Source organism: Sprattus sprattus (assembly GCF_963457725.1).
Source record: "Sprattus sprattus genome assembly, chromosome: 18".
Classification (NCBI taxonomy): Eukaryota; Metazoa; Chordata; class Actinopteri; order Clupeiformes; family Clupeidae; genus Sprattus; species Sprattus sprattus.
The window spans coordinates 14105941-14131569 of record NC_137916.1 but is presented as its reverse complement, the minus strand read 5'-3'; the positions used below and the strand labels follow the sequence as shown (position 1 = coordinate 14131569).

Here is a 25629-nt window from a genome sequence, read left to right as displayed (position 1 = left end):
TGGTATTGCAGCATCCCTTTTCAGGCAACCCTGGTAAGAGATTAGGCTACTTCACAGCCAAAATAAAAAAGCAATTAGTTCTTCAGTAATATTCATAGTAATTTCAAGTGTGTGGCTCTATCTTTCAAGTAGGTTAGGCCTAGGTTATAAAACTAGAGCTCCATAACATAATACCTTACTTTGATTAAATTAGTGGTACAGGCTATGAATTATTTCAGGATTGTATCAGTCTTTGTTGTAAAATTGTGTTTCTTTGTTGGTATGAGTCAAGGATCACACCGGTTGTAAGCAACTGTATTTAATCCAGACCACTGGTAACTGAGAGCGATGTAGAGATAACGAGCAAACATGAACTTGACCACCGAGCATCCTGATTGGCTAATACAAATATAGTATGGTGGCTCATGACAAACAATTGCTTAATCATTTAACCAAATGATCTACATCCTTTCTTTTTAGTTTAAAGCATTATCAAACAGAACAGTACTGGTAGACCTTAACATGCACATAGTAATGTAATTACACAAAGAACAAATTACATTATTATAATTTTTTTCTTTCCTCTTTTTCTCACATGTATTTGTGATTTGGTCTGCAGATGCGACCTGAACGTGTGGTGTATTGTGTGTCGTGATTTTCAATGGGTGTGTGTGCTGTGGGCTTGGGCTTGGGAGAGAATGGGTGTTGTGGTTGCACAGTGTTTGGTGTTGGCACTTGTGTTGGGGGAGGACTGTCCACTGTAGGGGGGCTGGTGTCCTCAGGGTCTGGGTCAACAGCGGGCTGTGGTGGTGGCGGCGGCTCTGCGACGGGAAGGATGTGGCGGCGATTTCTCCTGTACGCCTTTCCATCCGCTTGGACTATGTAGGAGCATGGCTCCCTGCTTATCTCCTTCACAGTTCCCAGCTTATCATAGCCTTTCAATGTCTGCATGCGGATCACCTGTCCCTCTGTCAGCGGCTGTAGAGGGTGACTCGATTTGTCGCAGTGGCGCTTCAGGGTTAGCCGTTTGTTGAGGAGTTGGGCAGTTACCTGCATGATGTTCCTTGTGGTAGGCTCCAGTAGTTTGGTGCTCACTGGAAAGGCAGCACGAGATTGACGAGACATAAGGCGCTCGGCAGGAGAGCCTAGTGTTGGGTAGCGGGGAATGTTTTCTAAGTTTCAGGAGGCTGAGGAACACATCAGATCCATCCCTGTGCAACTTCTCCATGAGTTGCTTGGCACTGCGGACTGCTCTTTCCACGAGTCCGTTAGACTGGGGAAACTCAGGGTTTCCCCAGTCTAACGAAATACCTCGCTTGCATCTGTAGCGCCCGAATGGCGTGCTGAATGTGGTCAGCAATGACGATTTCTTGTCAAGACGTATCTGCCAGAAAGAATTCTTTGCTTCCAAGACAGAAAACACTGTTGCCCCAGACATTTGGGCTGCGACCTCTTCAACACTGCGCATTGGGTGTTGGGGTCTTTTCAGTGCTGTGTTGAGGTCTTTTGAGCTGATGCATAGTCTGATGTCTTGCTTGTCCTTCTTATGTGTTGCTACCATGGAAGACACCCAGTCAGTTGGTTCTGTGACTGGTGTTATGACACCTATGCTTTGCATGCGTTCCAGTTCAGTTTTAACTCTTTCTTGCATTGCGACAGGGATGCGGTGAGCTGGGTGGACCATGGGCTGTATGCTGGGATCCAAAGTCATGGAGTATGTGACTGGAAGTTCTCCTAACTCCATGCTGAATAGGTCTTTGAACTGTGTGAATACCTGTGAGCTGAAATCTGTGATGCTCTCCACGCAGACCTGGTAAACGTCAGGACTCATCTTCACAACTCCCATGTCCATACATGAACGAAATCCTAGCAGTGGTTGTACCGCTCTGTCCACAATGAAAAAAGGCAACGAGAGGTGCTGCTCCTTTAAGAGGCACGGCAGTGTGACAACGCCATTAGTCTCAATTCTAGTGCCTCCATAAGCAACAAGGCTGGCAACCCTCTTCTGTTTTACAAGCTGTTCGCCACTATTCAGTCTTTTGAATGTGTAAAGTGACATCACATTGCATTTAGCTCCCGTGTCAACTTTCATCTCAGTGGGCTTGCCATATATGTGCATTGTGACGTATCCTTTATCCTTTTCATTGGCTTTAAGGTTCACACAGTCGACACGACTTTCTACCTCAATGCCATCCACGTAGAATGTTCCATCCTCAAATGACTCTTCAAATATGTCCACCTGATGGACAGTATGTCTGGCCGTGTTCTTTCTGGGATTTTGCCAATTCTGGCTGCGCGGTTTAGACCTGCAGCAGCTTTATAATGATTAAACCTTTGGCACATGTGTCACTGTTGTCCGAATGCCGGACACTTTTCCCGTCTAGCTGCGTGGCTACCCCCACAATTGCTACAGTTCATGATAGTCTGTGAGATGACTGGGGCTTTCTATGTAAATCCAGCTTAACTGCATCCACACTACTAGCACTTGTTTGTGGTGCTAATGTCTTGCTACTTTCCTCGGTCATCTAGTGTATCCGGCTGATTGAAATAGCGTTGGCAAGTGTTAGCTCTCTATTCCTTAACAGAGCTTTTCTCAAAGTGTCACTAGCAGCGCCACACACAATGCGGTCACAGATTAGCTCGTCTGTCAGATCTCCAAAGTGGCAACATAGCCTTAATTCTCAAGTCACTAATGAATGATTCGATACTCTCACCTTGTTTCTGATTTCTGGAGTGAAATTTGTGTCTTTCCATCGTTCTGTTGTTTTGGGGACTGCAAATTTCGCGAAACTTTCTCTTTAGACATTCCGGCACTGCGTTCCGATTCTTAGAGAGCACTCTTGACTCCTCGATGTCCAGTCAGAGAGGTGTCTGACGAGACATCAAGGATAGCCAAAAAAATGTTGATTTTTTGGATTATTCAGGACACTCACAGTATCTGCTCGTACTAGTGCGCTCTGTCAGACGGCAGTATGTGGTGTCATCACGCTGTGCATTAGCAAGCACGTTGTTAGCAAGCGAGCAATCATCATCAGCTACTGACAGCGACATGGCTACCGTATACCTACCTAACGAATTCAGACAATTATTTGTTAATCAATCACGGCATAATTGCCCCCGCTCGTCAAGCGAAAAGTGTCCGATTAAAAGTGCACCAATGGGCTATTCCCGGTGGTAGAATAGCCCGTTGTAACGAGCGCCTTTAGCCTGCCACCTGCCCCCGCTCGCCAAACGAAAAGTGTCCCAATTTAGTGCCTATTCGTCGGTCTAACTACATTCCCGGCTGGGGGGATAGCCAGCGGCTTAGCATAACTGCCATTCAGAACCAATGGTAATGCTACCAAGCTAGGCTAGCTAGGTATGCTAACTGTCGGTATACATTGTTAAAAACCACCAAAATACTCATGTCACTGGCTTTAATTTGAGAATGGCATGTTAGTAGTACATTAAATATCAGTACAGTTGTTTAATTACTGCTGATATTTATATTTACGATCTGTAGCCTTGTGGTCTACTGACTCACCGTAACCATTATGTCCGCCATTGTTTTCAAAATAAAATGAAAAGCGTTATGGGTAATAAATCTCTTGAAAAACGACTGTTATGTGACGTATTTCAAGGTCTCTGACTAAAGCGGAACTGAAGGTTTAGGAACATTGGGACCGTCCTTGCTCTCTGAATAGGAAGGAAGGAAGGAGGCTTTTTAAGCGCTTCGGAACAGGGCCCGGGTCTTCTCGAGATTCAGCTGGGGTAACGATTCCACCATCGGCTCCAGGCACGCGCACCTCAGCAGCATAGACAAAGGAACGCTCTCTTTCGATGGCCTCTGGTCCAGCAACGTTGAGAAGGATATGATGGAACTGGAATTATTGTTATTATTATAGGTAAAGATGTACTGCTCTGTATCTACAACTCACTCTGATTGTGTACTAGGTCTGTCTCTCACTGAGATCCAATGCAAATGACATGTGACCCTCCCCTCCCCCTCTTCCTGCTAGAGGCCTTGTGTCCTGGCATCATCCCCCCATAGGTGAACCTCTGACTGTAACCCCCACCCCCCCTTCTCTCACCTAAAAGGGTGTGGCCCTCTCCCTTTGTACTGTAACCTGAATTGTATAAATGCCATTGCATACTGCTACCAGGTTAGACCGTTCTTGAACCAACAGCGAGAGGGGTCTCCATGCTGAAATACAAACCAAACTGAAACTGACTCTGCCTCCGGTCCATTCTTCAACTTTAGCGTGCTTTATTAATATTCTATTAGATGGTTGTAGATACAGCGCAGTACATCTTTACCTATAATAATAACAATAATTCCAGTTCCATCAGATATATGCCTTGGTCTTTGCTGATTTGTCGGAATGTGCAGCGGCAATACAAATTTCGTACTCCCTCTCAAAAATCCGCCAATTCTCTGCGATATTCTCATCGAAAGTGAGGGGGTCGGGTCTGCGAAATCCATCCATCTCGTTAAAAGAATCCTCAACTGCCAATTGCTATGCTAGTAGAAAAAAATATCCACTGGCGAGAAGTTGGTATCCCGCGTCTGACACCATGTAAAATTGTGTTTCTGTGTTGGTATGAGTCAAGGATCACACCGGTTATAAGCGACTGTATTTAATCCAGACCACTGGTAACTGAGAGCGATGTAGAGATAACGAGCAAACATGAACTTGACCACCGAGCATCCTGATTGGCTAATACAAATATAGTACGGTGGCTCATGACAAACAATTGCTTAATCATTTAACCAAATTATCTGCATTTGTGATATCTTGCTTTTACATACATAGGCAGTTAGTTGCTACTGGGCTCCACAGTTTTGTTTGGAAATATTCTTTAAGTTGAAGTCGTGTGAAAATATTGAGATTATGTACCAAAAATTGAGTAGGAACGTTTGTTCTCGATTCAGTGTAAGAAGAAATTATTTTCACATGTTTGAAAATGCACCCTTTTGCATGCATGCTTTTGGTTGAATTTCAGATAGGCTACAGCGACCAGTTAATAACCTATATTGTTAAACTGATATGGTTTATTTCTGCATACCTACTTAAGCGCTAACGTTTAAGTTCCAGTATCACTGTACGGGCAAGTACGTCGCAAGCTGCGGCAATGTGAGCAACTCCCTTGCAGGGGCCTCTAATAGTGTGTGTTTTTTCCTGTGTGAGCAGGCGTGTCGCTGGATGGCAGACTTCCTGTCTTTTTGTTTGGTCCAATGGTTGCCCGGAGGTCTAGTCAAGCCCCACCGAACTCATGACGGCAATGGTGGGGGAGGGTCACGTGTGTACTGTTGTTCTCTAAGATTCGCATAGTAGGTTCTAGCTGTGTCGTCGCCCTCTTCTCGGAAGTTCAAATTCAAACATTATTTAAAGGATTTAGATTTACTGTTGCCTACGCTGTAAAAGACTGTTTCTTAAAACGTTTCTCCCCTGCCCTGTGAATAACGAAAAGTTATTTATTTTCGAAATATAGGGGGAAATGTTTGTAACTTTTCAACGCTCGAAATTATCTGTGCGGATGCCAAGAAATACATGCCTGGTGAGTTTACGATAACTTTGTTGTTTCCATAGTTAGCCTGGCTTTAAGCATATGTCACAAGTAAACATGTGCTGGATTTCACTGTGCTAAATGAAGTATTCGGTTAGGAAGTTAGTATCATTGAGCAACCTCTGACTCAGGGCTTTGAACGTTAGGTTAGCTAGCAAGTTATAAGTTGGCCTGGCTCCCTAAAACAGCATAAAACTAGCAAACTTGTCAGCCGTCAGGTGCGTGGAGGGGATGGGCGGGTGTGATTGTGTTTTGAGAGAAAAAGGGTACATTAATTGAGATGCATAGGCTACTTATTATTCTCATTACATCGAATAAAAAACAAAACTGTTAAAGCAGTTATTTACTAAGGTACATTTTAACCAAGCTCGAAATTGTACGTTCCCTCTAGAGCTCTGCACTTCGTTGCCATAACGTTTTGGTTACGTTGCAGGAACCTTAAGGGGACCAACCTAGAGTAATGTTTTTCAATTTTTATCTTGAAATACCAAAACATGTTTATACCATAAAACATTCATGTCTATCGCAAGACATAGCAATCTCAAGATTCTCAGTGTTTAGTTCTTTCAACGTATTGGAAGGGTAGGTGAATTAAAGAAAGAGAGAGACAGAAAGAGCTCAGTCACTGTCTTCATCAGATTCGTGTTCTGGAAGTGCTCCAGGTTCTTCTGACAAATTCATGAATAACAATATTTACCAATCAGTTCAATAACTGTATTAAAAAAAAAAAATGTATATGCTTAGGCGTACAAGGGGGCTTATTAAGCATGTCAACAAATGTGTTTGCAAGTTAAGTGTGGAGTGTTTGCCATGTTAAGTGTGGATATTGATATGTATGATCAAGTTAGATTTTCATGTTTTCAATATAGGTAGTGACAGAAGCAAAGGTTTAGTCAAGGCCAGAAGTGAAGGTTTAAAAAAAATTATAATTATAATTTGCATTAATGTAATGCAGTGTATTTCACACATACACAATTTCAGAAAACGTATAATTCATCAAAGTTACAGTGGAGGGGAGTGAGGCAATAAACCCTCAGACTGTAATAAGCCACCGCAGACTTTGCTGTTCGGTTCTGCCCAGACAATCAAGCAGCTTAGCTGTAAACAAAAAAAAGAGACGTGGGCAAACAGCTCCCCAAACCACAACGATAAGGGAATTGATAGACAATTGACAATCTTTCTTTGTGGGTGGTTATGTACTTCATGTGCGTGCATCTTTAAGAAAATGGTCATTAGGGATAAAAAAATTATGTCTCACCCTCAATTACTGCCACAAACCCTTACTTATTAAAATTAATATACAAGCCCTTGTTCATCACAGACATCAACAGATTCGCAGAGGATTTCCCATGGTTTTATGATTTTGAACAGTGGATCCCCTCTTCATTCAATAAGAGCCCACTTCATGTCTATTATTTATATCCTGGTGACAAAAATACATGCAAATTAATGTATTTCACCACACGAGCTCATTACATTGGCTAAGTACAACCTGGGCACTACTTTTGTGTAATATTCTCTCTTATTTAGCCTTACATCAGCTACCATAAACGTCAGTTTGTCAAATTAGTGCAACATTAAGGTCTCTACATTCTAATCAAGCAGCCCCGCTGGGATTTGTTATAATCTGTAAATCCAGTCCTTCTGGGAGAGGGGGAGGCGGTCCTGCACTGCTGTATGCCTGATCAATCTTCCTTTGAAGTGCTGGCTGTCAAACTCTGTGAGCCTACACCCAGTGTTGTTGTGGTACTGTATAGACCAACTATACTACTGAGTGCTATGTCTTAATGTCATCCTGATCGAAGATGTTAACCTACATTTGGAAAATTCCTCCAACCGATCTACTAAAGACTTAATGCCCTTGTTTGACTGCTTTGGCGTGACCCAATATGTGTCCTTTTAACCCACACTAAGGCCATATTTTAGATCTGGTCTGCTGCACTGGTGTTACACCTTACAGTCTCAGTGCCACTGAACTACCCATCTCAGACCACAAAGCTGTGCTATTTGACACCTACCTGCCTGTCATGAAATCAAAAGTTCAGCGTGCCATGTCATATCGGTCAAGCCAGGGGAACTCACTACTTTAATTAACTCCAATTTTTGTCCTGCTCCTAATGCTTATTAGGTCTAGTGGGCCATTACAAGTACTGTTTGTCTTTAGCCTCGTCAACAGTCTTGTTCCACAGACAACGTGGGACTGTTTCATTTGTCAACAGAATAAATGAGGGTGCAATTGTGCATAAATAGTAATACTATCTTCACAAGGGCCACAAAGACAACACTGGCACTATTCTAACAGGCATGAGCAATTCAACAAAACAGCAGATCAGTCAAGCTGAATACAGGGGGAGCCACACTAAGTGTAGTGTCCTCCACAGTGGTCAAAATAAAGATCAGCCATAGATCAGTCTCAGTGCAATATATCAGTCTCATAAAATATATTTAAACTATCAATTTGGAACTCTGATTAATAATAAAATTAATAACTACTACAACCAAAGGTACCTTATTAATAGCAAGGTTGAAGGTCTTTGGAGTTCTTAATAGAAGAATTTGGCAGGATTCATTTTTGTGTAACATAGACCAGCATATATAATCAAAGTATGTATTTACACAAAGATCAGAGGTAAAAACACACAATATATAATCAAACTAAATTTTACTAACTAATGAATTGAAGTGTGTGTGTGTGTGTGTGTGTGAGCTTGTGTGCTCGAGTGTGTGCTGTCGGGTGTGCGCCAGAGAGAATGTGTGTGTGTTTGTGTGTGTGTGTGTGAATAAAGGACGAGTCTATGTGAAGCGAGAAGTTTGAGTGTTCCCTTCGCGTGTGCAGCTATGTGAATACAAATGTATGTGTAATCTGTATGATTAAGGTGCCAAGTTAGAAAAGTGAAATGGTTAGTAAGGTATGTAAGGCCTTATGTGCTTCACAAACAATAACCCTGGGATGGTGTGTTAAAGCTAACTATCTAATGCATGTACAAATGGTAAAGGTATAACAGTCATATGCCTAGCCGGGTAGTGAGTACGATAGGATGGCTTAATACCCAGTTACACTGGAAGTTAACAGTCCTTGAGGGAAGGGTTTTTCCAATGTTGTGAAGAGAAAAGTGTCCGTGGATGCAGTGATGTCTTTATTACAGTGCAGTGTATATCGCAGGACTCGGTCCAGATGCTACTGGAATGACTGGATGACTGTGCCGTAGCAATAAATAAGGCACCTAATACCAAGTGTAAAATATGGGGGATGATCTGTGATGCTTTGGGGCTGTTTCTCCTCCAAAGGCCCTGGCAGTATTGTTCACATACACATACAGGCATTATGGATTCCAGGAAGTACCAGGGGATTTAAAATCACAATCTGGCTGCCTCTGCCAAGAAGCTAAAACTTGCAGTCTTGCAGTAGGATGAGCACCAGGTTGCCCTTGGAAACCAGATTGAGACAAGAGGCAACCATTTCATTAACCACACTTTAAACCTCACATTTTCACTGTATTTTTTAGATGCTGGTAGCACATTTCCTTTAGCCAAACTTTTATGGACGTGCCTAAAATATGCTATGCAGTTGTCTGGAAACCCAACTACAGATTAATATGAAGACGGAATATTGATCTCCAGGACAACCTGTTACTTTTGTTTCCCTCTTTGAAGGCCGGTTGAGGAACACAAGCTCCAAAGATGTAAATTGTCAAGAGGCTGAGGACTCGTGAGTCCAGTTGGCTTCCAGCAGCCTGTGATGGAGGGGATGATAGCTCACTTTCAGGTACCTTTCACTGTTCAATTTGCATTTTGACACTTGAGCATTACTCCTTTTATAAGGACATGTTCTAATGTTAAGTTATTTATAAACGATAATATTGTTTTCTTCATTGAAGCATCATGAAGTTCCTCAAAATAGACAAACCCACACCGGAGAAACATCTATTAAGAGCATCATTGAAATATCAGCAACGTTGACAACATAGTGTTGCCTAATGTATCACCAAAATATCCCTTTAAGCCAGCTAGGATTCATGGATAGGACACAGACCAGGAGGGTTTCAATACAGGCTTTACAGGTGAAGTGTCAGGTCTTTAGGATAGGCACAAAAAGGCAACGTGGAGACAAAAAAATCACTGGCTTCCAATTCATTCTGCCCTTTTTCTTTCCAGCAGACCCATCCAACTGAAGCTAATCCTCATCTCTGAGTCCCCACCATGTGGAGCTGCATGGCCCACAATGAAACACTAGACAGTGTGGACTATCGTCTTTGTCAAGACTTGGGCTTTGCCATCTCCATCTTCTCCCTCATCTACCTCATCGTCTGCTTTCCGGTGGGGCTCTGCTACAACACCTTACTGGTGGTGGTCAACCTCTCTAATAAGATGACCATGACTATGCCAGATGTGTACTTTGTGAATATTGCCATAGCTGGTCTGATGCTAAACCTTGTTGCTCCAGTGGAACTTCTGGGGCCTAGCTTTACCCAGTGGCCCTTGTGGGAGCACAACAATGAGATCTATATCACTCTCCTCATCCTCTTCAACATATCCTCCCTTGTTATCATGTACTCTACCACACTGCTGAGCTTGGACTACTACATAGAGAGGGCGCTCCCACGGACATACATGTCTAGTGTATACAACACTAAGCATGTGTGTGGGTTCATCTGGGGTGGCGCTGTACTCACCAGCTTCTCCTCGCTACTATTCTACGTGTGCAACCATGTGTCCACCAAAATTATCGAGTGTTCTAAGATGCAAAATAAGGAGGCAGCTGACACCATCATGTTGTTTATTGGTTATGTGGTGCCAGTCATGGCTGTTCTGTATGCCTTGGTTCTCATTCTCCGCATCAGAAAGGAGTCTACTCCACTGGACCTGGACTCAGCCCGGTTGGACCCCTCGATTCACAGTCTTTTACTGGCTTCGGTTTGCATCCAAATCCTGCTCTGGACTCCGTACTACATGATCTTGCTTTTCCACACAATGCTGACCCCAGGGAGGGAGTTCAGCAGACAGAACAGCAGCACACATTCCTTTCTAAGGTGTATGTCAATGCTGTTGGCCTTCTCCAGCAGCTTTGCTATTCCTCTGGTATATAAGCGGATGAACAAGAACTTCTCGCAAAAACTAAAGGAGCTGCTAAAGCAACTGATTTGTAGAGAGCAGGCCTGCCCACATGAACAGTCACTGGCACAGCAGGCCATCACATGAGCCCCTGACCTTTCAGGGACAGCAGAACTTTGATATGGGAAGCCACCACATCTTTGTACCATTTTGACTTTCAGAAAATATATTGACATTGGATATTTTTAGTACTGGTCCCTTTAAGTAGATGATATCCAATCCTCCCATCTTAACAAAGCTGTTAACTAATTAACTTCACATCCAACTTTGTAACATTTCAGAGGCACTTAGAATCATTTACATGTTTACCATGTCTACCTGTTGCTCTTGAAAAGACAATAGATATACCTCATTCCTAAAGTAGAAGGGCATTACAGTTCAATATCCTAAAACGAAGAAGGGTCTAGTCTAGCGAGACAGGAGAGTCGCACCTCTGCGTGTTGGCAAGGACCGTGCTGCTCAGCTCTCGCTCCCTGCCTCTGTTTGAGACACATGGGGAGTTTGTGGCTTTTTAGGAGGATTTATCAAATGCTGAAATCACATGAGATTAGACAAATTGTTTCTTATTTTTTCATTTCTGTACATTTGTGTGTGTCAATCCATAAGCTATCAGTTTCAAAAGTAGAAATGGAAATTCACAAAATCAAAAAGCCTGTGGATACTGTTTTTAAGCAGGAGCTGTCTAGTAACAAATGTTGTGGTTTTTTTGTATAGCTTTTTGTGAATATGGATGGGATTTTGTCTATTGTTATGAATGAATACCTTAATATAATCAATTGCGTGAGTTGTTCCCCTGATAAAGAGGTTGAAAGGTAGCCTTCACTCCACTGTATGTTTGGCTCTAGGTGTCATTCTTCAATGAATGAATGTGTGTGTGTGTGTGTGTGTGGGGGGGGGGGGGACTAGAGAGTCAGAGGGTTCAACATGAGATCCAATTATATTGATGTGCATATGCCAGTATATTGCATTGTATGTGTATAGTATATGTGACGAGAGGTGTCCTGGAAAATAAGCAGTGTCAGAATGACAGTATTAATTTTGCATAAACATACTTGCTTTTGTTTTAATGTCTCCACTTTATTGTCCCCATGATGAATCAGATATACTTCAAAATAAACTATAATACACACTAGGGTATTATTTTGTTGTGGTCTTTTCAGTAAATATAGATTTAAAAATCTATGGCCATTAAGGAGGTCAAACATTTAAGGTCAGACATTGAGATTCGTTGGGATTCATGTTCTGACTCTGACTGGTAGGATTTATGTTCCGATACTGACCGGCGGGCTGATCACTATCCATACCCTCCGTACCTACGATGCTTAGTTTGAGTATGTAGGGTGTTCCGATTTCGATCGGTCAAAACGCTGAGTGTGGAACCAGGTACACTTTCCTCCCTCAACGGCCGCCATCTTGTCTACGTAGAGGAAGGGCAGAGCTTTTCGTTTTATATCGAAATCAATGGCGGACATAATGGCTACGGTGGCTACGATAGCAGAGTCAATATCCGCTGCGCGTCGTGGAGTTCTTGGCCCCGCAGCGTCCATTAACTTTGTAGAACTGCACAGCTCGTCGGCCGTTATCCCTTACATAAAATCCTGATCATTGTGTCATCCACCCACTCACAGAATAACTTTAATTAGTCAGAGTGGGTTCCACTCTTGCCCATATTATTGCCCCTTTTACACATCTACTTTTCATGTGTAACTTCTGATCAACATGTAAGGGGTTCACACTGAACTTCAAAGAGTTAGAAAATCAGTTCAGGATGAGGTTGAAGTTGGAGACAAGTCTGGAAAGGTATGCAATCCAGCATGGGAAAGTTCGAATGTATAGTAAGAATGCATTATTGGATTTTAGGATGTCATTTTTTTTCACATACTTGCTGTTTGCTCGTATTCTCCATGCTGATGACGCCATAAAGATGTGAACCAGTTTTCATGTTGTCAGTGATGGAAGAACAAAAAAGGGTCTGAAACAACTTCCCAAATAGCCACAGCTTGCATCTTTTAGATCATAACCATTCAGGCATTTACCCAGGAAATACACTTTTAAATCTTTACTGAAATCGTAATTCTCCAGGATGAATTTCTCAAATATCAGAATCTACTAAATGTTAAATGTGGAGATGTGACCAGGAATTCCTTCAGACAGACACCTCAATGTTGCAGGAAATGAGTGTGCATCGCTTAGATGAACGGGGACAGTCTCAGCATACCTAAGGGAGTACAGAATTTGCCAGGACGGCTGGCCAGGGTCATTCATCAGTTGGATTGCTGAGAAGATTAATGTGTTGCAGCGCTGCAATAAATTGCTTCCACTTGCTGAGATCATTAGCATTGGCCTGCTCACCACTGTAGATGAGACTGCACTTACTGAAGAGGGAGGTTTACAGCTTTGCACACAAGTAAAATAGTTAAGAGGCACTTGTCTTCAAGTCCCCAAGACAGTAAACATTGCTCACAATTCCCATTGTAAAAATAGACTGGTAAATATAACTAGATTGGTTCAAGTGAGTGATGACCAGTCACCAGAGATATTTCAGAAAGTTGGCACTCTTAGCTGTCTGTTACTGTTAAAACAGGTCTAGTAACAGTAACAATTAGGGGTTGCGACATGCTAGCATATTACATTTGGCCTAAAGCCTGACCTTACAGTTTTTCACTATTGCTAAGAAGTAAAAAGCGAAAATCGGCACAATCTGCACAACCTTCACGTCATGTATCAATCGCTCGCCCCAAGTGGGAAATACTTAAGACTCCCTTATCTGCATTAGACTCTGATTTTCCTTGTGAACACACTGATGTCAATTACACATCACGTTGTTGTCAAAAAACTGTACACAAAGTTCTGTTGTTGCACACATTTCTCAAGTAAAATCTCAAAGCATCAACCTGCAAGACACAAATAGTCAAATCTCTAAACTTTCAGGTCTTTTGACCAATTTGCAGTGAGGACTGCACCATAAAAGTGTCTTGAGCCTCTGTTTTGTTTGGTAAACGATTGAAAACTTTGAAAAGATCGACAACCAGAGAAGGAGAGGGGTAAGAGTGAGAGGAGGAGGAAGAGGAGGACAAGAATGAGGAAGAGTAGGAGGTTGAGGAGTAGGAGGACAGAGAGAAGGAAGAGGAGGACAAGGAGGACGAAGAGAATGAGGACAAGGTGAAGAAGGAGGAGGAGAAAGAAGAAGGAGAATGGTCATCTCTACTGAGTTTTTCATGGTTTTTCATTAGAACCTTCAGGATGGAGAACAAGTACTGTTTGCCTTGTGTACTGTAATACTGCATATCAATAGAATATAGTGTGCTCACAGTATTTGTATTTTGCAGGACTGAAAGAGAACCACACTGTGGAGGAAGAAAACACACTTTCAATATTTTTATATATATATATAATATAAGTAGCATTTTCCAGGAGATATAAAGGGTTTTGCATTTTTTGTTAGTTGTTTTGGGATTTGTGTTTAGAGTTTTGAGAAAACGAGGCATGCTTTAAAAAAATGTGTGGAAGCAATTGAGAAAAACTGTAAGCATTTTGTATACAATATTATGTCAATACAATCTAGTGTTTGGTGGGACAGGAGACTGAAATTGTAAATATGGTTTGTAAGAACAACGGTATTGCTGTTTTATGTTTGACTATGAAAAATGTAGGCCTACACTGATACATTTTACAGAAGGAGAAATGGCTCAATGAGTCATTGTCATTCATATGGTGTGATTCGATGATTGTGTTTTCAATTTTGCACTTCTGTGTGCTGTAAATGCTTGGTAGTGTGCAGCTAATGCTTAGTTGTGTGTACTAAATGAATGTATGCGTGTGTGTTTTGAAAATATGGTTGTGTGTACCAAATGAAAACACGAGTTCCATTTTGTGAACAGTTAAGAGATTTGATAGCAAAGAGTCATCTTGCAAAGGGAGTGTCAGGTTTATCATTTTGTGTGTGAGGTTTTCAGTTTTCTGTGTGCAGTTTTGAGAAAGCCGTTATTGTTTTGAAAATCGGGTTTTAGCAACAGTGAAAAACTGTAATATTGGCCATTTGGGATATTGTTTTACATTATTTTATGTATAAAATGTATGTGTTTGCAGTTAACGTACAAAATGCGAATGCTCAAAGATTGTCTTGTTGCATCAATTGTCCATGCATTAAAAACGTTTTTGGGTAACTTACATTTTTATGACCTTAAAATGGCGGGTTATGACGCTAATACTTCTGACACAGAAGTTAAATAATTAGTCTGTTTAAAACAGATTGTCAAGTCCAACCAGCAAAGATTGTGCTATTCAGTTGAGACATTTATGCCTTGCTCCTCATCTTTTAACATTTTAAAAAGCAAATCATACAGTATAAAGAAATACATGTTGATACATTAATAATACTCCTACATTCCAACAAATTAGTTTAGGGTGGGTTTATATAGTGGGCTTAGAGACAGCAGCATATATTTCACATAATACCTGTAAAGGTAGGTGACTGATTAGTGTCAAATGTTTCACAGATATTTGTCCTAGTGTTTTTGCAAACACTTTTCAATCATTGCTCAATCCTGCCATCCACATCCAAAATCAGTGATCAATTCAGGTATCCTGCTGCTGACAATAACTGATTTTCTGTGAAATAAGTTCTATTTTCATGAGACATGTCCATTCCAGGAGGTCATATGGCTTCTTCAATTTTATCAAGAAGATCAGTGATTTTAAACATTTTTTGAAGCATGTATAGTATTGGAGCATACACTGCTCTGTGTCCACTGGAATGTACAGTTCATTTCACCAGCATACCAGGGTAGTTATTTCTCACAAATGTGTTCCTTAGCAGTGGACAGCTCCACACCTTCCACAGTAGTATGGACAAAGACACTGCAGATTAATACATTATAGTTTCCACTTATTCATTAAGAAGAATGTCACTGATAGACTGATCTCATCTCATTTCTGGTTTCCCACCTGGTGTACTGCACAATATGTTTGAAGATATTGAGCCTGTTGAGTTGGTCTTGTGCATCCATGAAATGATTCAACAGTAGTATTTAACTTGTATGCCAAAACACGAAAACATCTTACATTTCCTTATAAGCACTCTGATCCAAAATCATTTTGCAGCTAAACTAAGCATTGGTGGGAATCGTCAAGAAAATCCCACTGCGCTGAGGTTATTACCATTTATGGTAGGAAATAAAGTCCCTGGGAGAGATGAAGCACGGGCCATATTGCTAAATTGTGCATGTGGTGTTGTCTCCGTCTTTCATAGAGGAATCCATGCAGACTAAAACAAGTGATCACAGATAAATTACAGATTAAATTAGTGTTTTCTGGCTTTAGGCTCCAACCCAAGCATCATGAAGTTCCATGACTGGTCAATGCCTACAGCATGGCCTGTGTAGACTGGTCAGTGCCACCGCCATTGCGGTCCAGAGTCTGTTCTGTGATGTATGTAGTATCTGTGCTTTTAAATAGTTGTTCTATTAAAATGCCAGTTGTTATCTGGGTAATGACAAGCTTCAAAAGGTCCTCCTGCTGAAATGATCATTATTACTCATAAATGCATGGTGGTTGTGACGGGTCCTAATCTGCGCCTAGTGCAAGGTGACACAGGGACTGCCTATAAGTAGCAATACCCTGGATATCCCCCTGGTGCAAATTATTTGTGTGAAGTTTGTGACAGGTGCACTGCGCTAAAAGAGGTGTATCCGGGACTCCTTCACTCCTGTGAACTCCCAGATTCTCCACAGACAACTGGGTGCGTCTGGGAGTGTACTGCCCTGTCACACAACCCCAGATCTTACCAGATATGTACCAGATTTGGGGGTTTGCCTTGAGCCATTAGTTGCCATGGTGAATAATCCCTTGGGGGTGCTTTCAAGGTAACATTTCTACCTTTGGGCCAGGTATTCTACAATTGATCAAAAGTCTAACCTTGGATTGGTGGCGCAATGTCTTCCTCTCCCCAATTGGTCCTGCATGTGTCCTCAGACATGATTAGATGTTTATAATTATTATTATTATTATTACGAATATATTTATTATCATTATTGCTGTTGGTGTTGTGTTCTTACATAGGTTATTTTGATTATCTGACAAACAAAATTAATTACACAAATGTTTTTATGAGCAATTCATGAAGTAAGGGATAACGTATTGTGCGGAGGTCATTATCCAAAAAAGAATCCCGACGGGGCGAACAGCACCCCTACGCGCAGCGGAGGGGTGTTGTTTCGTCCTGAAGGGATTTATTTTTGGATAATTACCGACGGGAAAATATATTATCCCTTACTTCATTAATTGCTCATAAAAACATTTGTGTAATTCATTTTATCCCGCTTATTATTGTACGGCTTCTTCAGAATGTTTCAAAAAAGTACCGTTGATTTGAATGGGCCATCCCAATGTTTGCAGGTCCGATATTTCTTGCTAATGACCGCTGCGAAAAGATAATGACCGCTGTCATTGACAACGGGTTTTGTGCTTCTAATTCACATCTTTCATATCATTCCGCATATGCATCCAGTATTTTCTGTAGCTCCCCTCACAGTGTAGACTATCCTGTAGTATGGGCTGGAGGCCAGGCGATTCACAATGGCCTTCAATCCAAGATGTAGTCCTACTCATTTAACATCAGATCTGCTATTGTGGTCCTCCATAGGGTAGCCTCTTCCTTTTATTGTAGACATCAAGCCATGGTCCTATGCATATGCAAAGCATGGGGCAAAGAGAAATTAGACCAATGAAAACATAAAATCTGGAAAAAGCATAAGAATAACTGGGGAAAATATCATAATGCTTTCATAGTAGGTCTTGAGACAAGGAGAAAAAAACATTTGATTTATTATGCAACCTGGGACAGTACATTGAACACATGTATGGTTTAAGTTTAGGACATTAGACATATTCACAAACAAGCAAAGACCTGAAACTCGCTTTTATAACTTCAGCATTCTCATGCATGCAAGCCATCAACACGCCATTCAGTAGTCCAGTGTTTTTACAGCCTTGTCCTGTGGGGAAGATACACTGGGGAGGAAAAAGGAAGAGTAATTAGACGTTCATTTAGATTAAGAATTCAAGTTACTGTTATGTCTTGATGATATGCTTATAAAAAACATTACAAACATACCTTGTCAGTGGATCATATTTATTTGATCGATAGAGCAGGTAAATAAATGCAAACACACTGGAATGTGTGGCAGCAATGCAAAACACATCAGACCACAGAAATAAACTTACTTCAATAGCATTTCCAGCTCGTTTAATCCTCTTTGGAGCAGAACCCTCTTAGTTCTGTCACTTCCAAATCGATTAGATCCCGTCTTATCACCATAAAATGCTCACCTATCTCATGAGTGGACTATATCCCCAAGGTCCCATGAGTGGGTTATATCCCCATCTATCTCATGAGTGGGTTATATCCCCATGGTCTTATAGGGCACTATTGCTATCTATTTCTCTTAAAACTACTATTCTTTACTGACAATTGAATTGTAATGAACTGCGCTGGTGCTTTCTGTATTCTGATGGAGCTATTGATGGATTATTTGAATTAGCCAGGTTCTGTGGTTGTGCTGCAAACGCTGTTTATACCTTTAGTCTTGTCGGAGCTTCGATATTTGGATCTATTTAGTGCTTCTGCTTTTTAAAGTAATTATGACCCTGGCTGTTGAATGGTCAACTATTTAATACTTTAAATAAACTTGATTTAGTATTAGCAGCAAACTTGACAGACTTGCTGAACAATTCAAATATGGGTTTTCTGTTGACCTGGCAGTGTTGGCTACAACTAGCACCCCCTTCTGGTTAAGGTGTAATTCACATAAAAAAAGACATACAGTCAAGCCGGAAAAGTCTGTAAACCCCTTTCACCTTCTTCAGGTTTTATAACGTTACAGACATATTCTACACTAGATTGAGTTCTTTTTATGTCTCAAAATACACAACACAAAAACTAAATACAAAACACAAAATAGCCCATAATGACTAATCACCAGTGCCTGTTCCTGCACACCTGCTCCCACTCACTTAATCAGCCTCAGCTTTTAAGCCATGGCAGGACCATCACACCTTGCTTGATTGTCTCACCTTTCATTGCCAAGAATATCTGTAGTTAAGCTGTTGATACCGTTTTCTGGATCTGTGACCTTTTATGAACATATGGTTTAGATATTCACCATCCTATTCTACCTCAAAATACTGCCCTTTCAGATAATCACCCAATTACATTCAACATGTAATTTAAAACTCCAGGCACTGAAGGTGGAATACGCACATTCCCACTGCATATCAACCTATTAACAGATGATGTCACAAGTGTGCTTTGCTCAACCCTTGACACTGTTGCACCTGTGAAAGAGAATAAGAAAACGAAAAAAAATAATCACCCCATGTTACACTGACCAGACTCGTACACTTTAACTTCTCGAAAACTAGAGAAAAGGCAACTAAAACGGTCTCTGTCAAAGTTTTGAATGACATCTCATCTGATCATGGGTGCATTTCAGTACTGGTTCTTCTAGACCTTAATGCTGCTTTCAACACTATATATCATCATAGTTTTGCTTCCGAGATTTTAACATCATGTTGGTTTCAAAGACTGTGCCCTATCACTGTTTAGGTCTTACCTTTCTGACTGTTTTCAGTTTGTTCATGTTCACAATGAGCCATCCAATCACACCAGAGACATGGAGTTGCCCAGGCTCTGTGCTTGGCCCTTTGCTCGTCTTTTTGTACATTCTAGTGCTGTTATACTGTAAGTAAGCATGGCATTCATTTCCATTGCTATGGGGATGACACCCAACTTTACCTATCCATAAAACCTGATGAAATTGTACAACTACCATTAGATAGAAGCTTGCCTGAAAGACATTAAAAGCATTGATGACTAACCACTTCCTTCTTCTCAGATAAAACTGTCAATCAATAAAACTGGGCAACAGACAGTGCATGTTGTACCTTGAAGGAGTGCCGTAATGGATATCGGGTACAGCATGTGGTGCATGTTGTGGCTGTTGCCAGACAGTTTTGCACTGCTATTGTATCCTGCCACCCTTACTATGCTTGTATAACATAAATTCACATGCACTATGCCGACCAACTAAACTCCTCAAAAAAAGTTCGGAAACATTTCTTCAGTCGATTATCCCTCCCCTTTAATAATACCAATTGGTATTGTATTGTATATCATTGGAAAGCCTGATTAGTCACCTTTACAACGAGGTACAATTTGTAAGGATCGTGCATTCGTGGAATGAGCAACACAGCTAACCGTGTGGGTAGCGGCCAACATTTTTTTTGCCAAAATCCTTAAAAAAGTTTGGAAACGTTTCTTCAGTCGATTTTCCGTCCCCTTTAATAATACCAATTGATATTGTATTGTGTATCGTTGGAAAGCCTGATTAGTCACCTTTACAACGAGGTACAACCTGTAAGGATCTTGCAATCGTGGAATGAGCAACACAGCTAACCGTGTGGGTAGTGGCCCAAACAAAAATGTGCCAAAACCCCCTGCAATATTCTTCTGTTGGTATTCACTCTTGTTTTGAGTTGCTTGGTGGATTTGATGATTCTCCCACAGTATTAAGAAAAAAAAAAACATATTGACCATTTTTACACTTTATTCATTTTACACTGTCAGGGACCTCAGTAGCATGTGGATCGTGCATTCATGGAATGAGCAACACAGCTAACCGTGAGGGTAGCATCCCAAAAATGTTTGCCAAAATCCCCTGCAATATTCTTCTGTTGGTATTCACTCTTGTTGTCAAAACAAGAGTGAATACCAACAGAAGAATATTGCAGGGGATTTTGGCAAAAAAAATTGGGCCGCTACCCACACGGTTAGCTGTGTTGCTCATTCCACGAATGCACGATCCTAACAAGTTGTACCTCGTTGTAAAGGTGACTAATCAGGCTTTCCAACGATATACAATACAATACCAATTGGAATTATTAAAGGGGAGGGATAATCGACTGAAGAAAAGTTTCCGAACTTTTTTTGAGGAGTTTATAACTAAACATAACTCATCAAAACTAAACATAAACAAAATTCCCATTCCCCGACCGGCTTCAAGCAGATGGGCCGCAGTTCTGCTCAAGGTTTCTTTCTTGATTTTTTCTTGCCCCTGTCACCATTGTCCTTTCTCTAAGGGGGTCCAGGCACTGGGCTCTGTAAAGCATCTTGAGACAATTGTATTGTTTCCACTCACTTTGTCTCTTTTCGTCCACTCCTTGTCTAGACTGTCTGCTCTGTGGGATGCTGCTGTAGTCCACCTCCTAGTCTAGACTGTCTGCTCTGTGGGATGCTGCTGTAGTCCACCTCCTAGTCTAGACTGTCTGCTCTGTGGGATGTTGTAGTCCACCTGATCTACTTGCAGAAACCCTGTGCCTACACCTACCAATCCCCACCACACTGTCATGCATTAATTCTGATTCTGTAATTCATGATACATCTACATACTCTGTAATAGCCTATTTACCCGTAATGTAAATAATTGCCACTATCAACATCGTTTTCTGTTTCATTGCATATCCACTATCAATTTTGTATGTGTCATGTATAGACCATGTTATGCTTTTATGTATCATGTACATGTTTCATGTATATACCATCATATAATGTATGTATCGTGTACATTTGCCACATGTATTCTAGCATGTTTATCCTGATACGTGTATGAATTTATCTGTTTCCGATTCTATATATATATTTTTTATCTCTACCTCTCTACCTGGCCTGCTCCAAGCAGATGTATTCATTAGAAGCGGGTGGATTAACTCCTGATTCGGAAAGGGTAAAATGACTGAGGTTGATGGAAACTGTTTCATTCATATCAGCATGAAATTTGTTGTGATTTTACTACATGTGTCCATTTAAGTGCCCTAGACAGCCCAAAGCTTTGAACCCAGAGCTACAACTCCTCCGGTGATTTACGAGTGTTAATTTTAATTCGCATAATAAAGCTGAACGTATAGACACTCACATCCTTTAGGTACATTTTCTTGAGTGTGCATTGAGTGTAAGATCTACACCCCATCTAATGCTTTGGCCATAAAGCTCTACTATGGTCGCATCTGACCATCTTTCCCCACACACTCTGCAACATCCACACATGCTTTGATATGGATCTTCTTAAACAGTGGCTTCTTCAGAGGGTTGAGTGGCACACATATGTTACTGTATGTGTGTTAAGAGGACAAGACAAAGACATTTTCCATAAAAGAAACAAATATAGAGACAAAAGAAATCTGAATTCCAACTTACAAATGTACATAGACTAGGCTGAAGATGGATATGAATTTAAAAGAATGCGTCAATATGACACATTGAATAGCAGTCTTTGGGGGGGCTGTCAAGCTAAAAAGGCACCGGATGCCAAAAAGAGCCCGGGTGACGTAATGTTGACTTTCGAACGCCTCTTGAGTGACAGTTTCTATGCCAACGTTAGCATTACGTAATCCGGTCACCACGTAGGCCGGGCGCTTATTAGCTTTAAGTCTCAGAGTCGTTCGAAAGCCATCAGCTACTTTTTAGTCGCTTAATATTGTGCCTTAACGGACACTACGCACCCGGACACTTTTTAGCTATCAGTCAGAGAGTCTCAAGAGTTGTTCGAAAGCCATCAGGTACTTTTTACACGCTTAATATTGGCTGCCGGTCTTTTGTAAGTAAGCACACATCAACAGGTTTCGCGCGCTAGCATCTATATTGCTAATAGCAATTCCTCCTTTTGTGCGACAATATTAAGCGACTAAAACGTAGCTGATGGCTTTCGAACTACTCTTGAGACTCTCTGACTGATAGCCAAAAAGTGTCGGGGTACATAGTATCCGTTTAGGCACAATATTAAGCGAATAAAAAGTTTTAGCTACACCTGCCTGCTGGTAACCTGTAAGTTAGCAATGTCCGCTAGCATGTCAAAGCTAGCAAGCCCCCATTGTTCTTTAGTAAAATGTTGTGCAAACAATGCCCTGTTTTGTTCAAATTTAATTGTGGGTGCCGTCAGATATGTCTTAAAATCACAACACATTAAGGACTTTCTTAATTTAAGCACAACAACAGATGAATAGCTTCAAGCTAACAAGATAGCTCGTTACACTAGCACGAGCTAGCTAATGAAATGTGCTTACTTTGATACTATAACCAACTAGCAAATCAACCACTTTCCTACCAAAGTCAAACATCAAGCACATGGTTGTTTTGGTTGGTTTATTGTAGGTCAAATACAAGCAAGCTGGTCTCAGGTAGCAAAGTACAATGCAAGATGCTCTGAGGTAAATCGCGTTAGGGTGACGTATTGGCGTTGGCATAGCAATTGTCACTCAAGAGTCGTTCGAAAGTCAACATTACATCACCCGGGCTCTTTTAGGCATCCGGTGCCTTTTTAGCTTGACAGGGCCATTGTTGAGGAGACCGACTGCTGTCTTGGCGTGAGGTTTTGGTTCTGATGGACGGCAGCTTCTTGCCAAACGGGAGTTATAAAAAAAGTTTCTGTCCATGATGGGAGGGGTTAGCCATAATCTTCCCTGCTTGTTTCTAGGTCCTGGAGTCACACAGGTCCTGAAGTGATGGCAAACTACATCAGTACCAGATGGTGATGGAGCAGGTGATGATGGATTCAATGACGGCAATGAAGCAGTGCACCATCATGTCCTTTGGCAGGTTAAATATCTTTGGCTGCCTCAAGAAAATGCATCTGCTAAGCCTTCTTTGTGAGGTCCTGGGGGTCATTCATTTTTAGATCCTGGGAGATTATGGTGCCTATAAAAAAAGAAAGACTCCACAGTGGGGGGCCAGAGAGGGTGATGGGGGCAGGTGCAGCTTGTCCACAATCATCTGTACTGTTTTTAGAGCATTGAGATCCAAGTTCTTTTGACCAGGTCACCAAATGGTCAATCTCTCACCTGTAAGCAGACTCACCCCCACCAGAGATGAGCCTTATGAGGGTAGTGTTGTCTGGCAACGTTAGGAGCTTGATGGACTGATGACTGGAGGTGTAGCTGTTTGATCCATCTGTAGATGGCGCCAGGCACACTCATCTGTTGATAATGTTGAATGCAGAGCTTAAGTCTACAAACAAGATCCTGGCGTAGTTGTCTGCATAGTCCATATACTACAGGATCGCAACCAGATCTCTAGGCTCTGTAGGTAAACAGCAGGGGGTTAAGGGGTGGGTCAATGATTACCACCAAAGTCAGTGCGACAGGTCTATAGTTATTAAGTCCTGTGTACCTAAACTTTTTGGGGACAGAGATAATGGTGGAGAACTTGAAGCAGGCTGGCACATGGGCGGACATCCTATTTATAAAGAGCGTCTGGTTGATGTGATGCACCTCCACTTTTGTAGATCCAATGCTACACAATTGGACATCTAAATACTTGGATATTTTATTTGAGTATGTTCCTTCACTTACGTATTTGAATCAACTTGTCTCTTCGGTCTTCATTTCCTCAACTTTACATTTCCAAAACCTGGTTAATGACCCTTGGTTATGTTTATATCCAGAAGATAACTCTACTTTAACACTTATTAGTATGTCATGAGTAGGTGTAAATAATTATAATCAATTATGGTCAAATACGTGACACCTCTGTATCATCTATGATTAACTTCCCATCTCGAAGTCAAAAGCACAGGCGTGTAAATAATTATGCATGTAGTATATTTAAGTGTTTTAATTAATTATTATAATTTAATGTTAACAGACAAATAAGTAATTTGGCATTTGGAAATATACTAGAAAATACATGCTTGCAATAATAATACTGAGAAAACATGAAAAAACATGAAAAAACATTTGTAAGTATCTTTTATTATTGAGAAAATGGTGATGACTTTCAGAAGGGGAGAATACACTGGCACTGTATTTACCAGATGCTGTCAGAAGGAGGACCATGAGTGAGGAGTCAGAACATTCAACAAATGTGAGGCATCAAAAGTGGGAGAAAACTAAATTGCCTTGATAAAATACCAGATAAAAATACCTGCCTGTTATGGACAGACAAATCTAACTTGGTTTACTTGTCCTGGCTTGTATCACTTTATGAGGTCCAGAACAAATTAACTGATGCCAGAGGAGTGCTTGGTGCTGTCCCTCAACAACGGTGGAGAATCATATGATTGTCTTGGGGGGCTTCAGTGCTGGTAAAGTGGGAAATTTGCACAGAAAAAAGGCTGGCATTAAATTTTACATTACCATGCCACACCCTGTGGATGACGCTTGATTGGAGCAGGTTTTAGCCTATCACAGGGCAAAGACCTGCTCCAAATTTTGTCAGACCTTAGTAGCGAAGCACCATTTAAGCTGTAATGCTGCAAAGTTTGAAGTTGCTGCAAATGGAGGAATCTTTGATGAAAACATACAATCATAAAAATATTATTTCAAGCAGAAAACATTATTTCAAACCATGTCAATGCATTGACTATACTTTTCTATTCATTTTTGCACCTTCTTTGGTGGATAAAAATATGGTTTTCCTGGAAAACGTGTTATTTTCTGGGTGATTCCAAACGTTTACGTGGTAGTGTATGTGACCCCCAGTTTTATTTTGTGTTTTAAAGGGTACAGGGATACCTGCCAATGTAAAGTAATGTTAACATCTTAATGATTTTCCTTTTTCCATCCTGGCTTTTTTTTTTATTCACTGAGGTTGCGATTTAACTATGAATCTAAAATTGGCAATGATGTCATGTTACTGAGTTGGTATGAAAGTTGAAGCACTACATAACACAGAAAATGTCATCATGACATCATGAGTACATAACACAGTCAATGTAAGAATCAGCGAGGGGGGGCAGGGAACAGGCAAAAATCTGTCAAGGAGATGGACTTAAGGACACTTTACTCATCGCATGCATCAGAGTGAACATGACTTAATGTGAACAAACAATAGTCATCTTAATTTAACGTATAAAAAAAATATATGTATATATATATATTTATATATATGTGTGTGTGTGTGTGTGTGTGTGTGTGTGTGTTTGTATGTGCATGTATCTTTTG

The 25629-nt window shown here is 41.0% G+C and overlaps 1 protein-coding gene across 2 annotated transcripts; it reads left to right on the top strand.

Annotated features, from left to right (window-relative positions):
* Positions 1–5382: 5382 nt before the first annotated feature.
* On the top strand, positions 5383–11105 carry gpr146 (G protein-coupled receptor 146). Of its 2 annotated transcripts, none has more exons than XM_080857198.1 (3): positions 5383–5517; positions 9181–9292; positions 9685–11105. In XM_080857198.1, the coding sequence occupies exon 3, from the start codon at positions 9727–9729 to the stop codon at positions 10723–10725; it is 999 nt and encodes a 332-aa protein (XP_080713324.1). In that variant the 5' UTR covers positions 5383–5517; positions 9181–9292; positions 9685–9726; the 3' UTR covers positions 10726–11105. The 2 variants fall into 2 exon arrangements, with proteins under 2 accessions (XP_080713324.1, XP_080713323.1); XM_080857197.1 differs by having other exon boundaries at positions 9682–11105.
* Positions 11106–25629: the final 14524 nt, after the last annotated feature.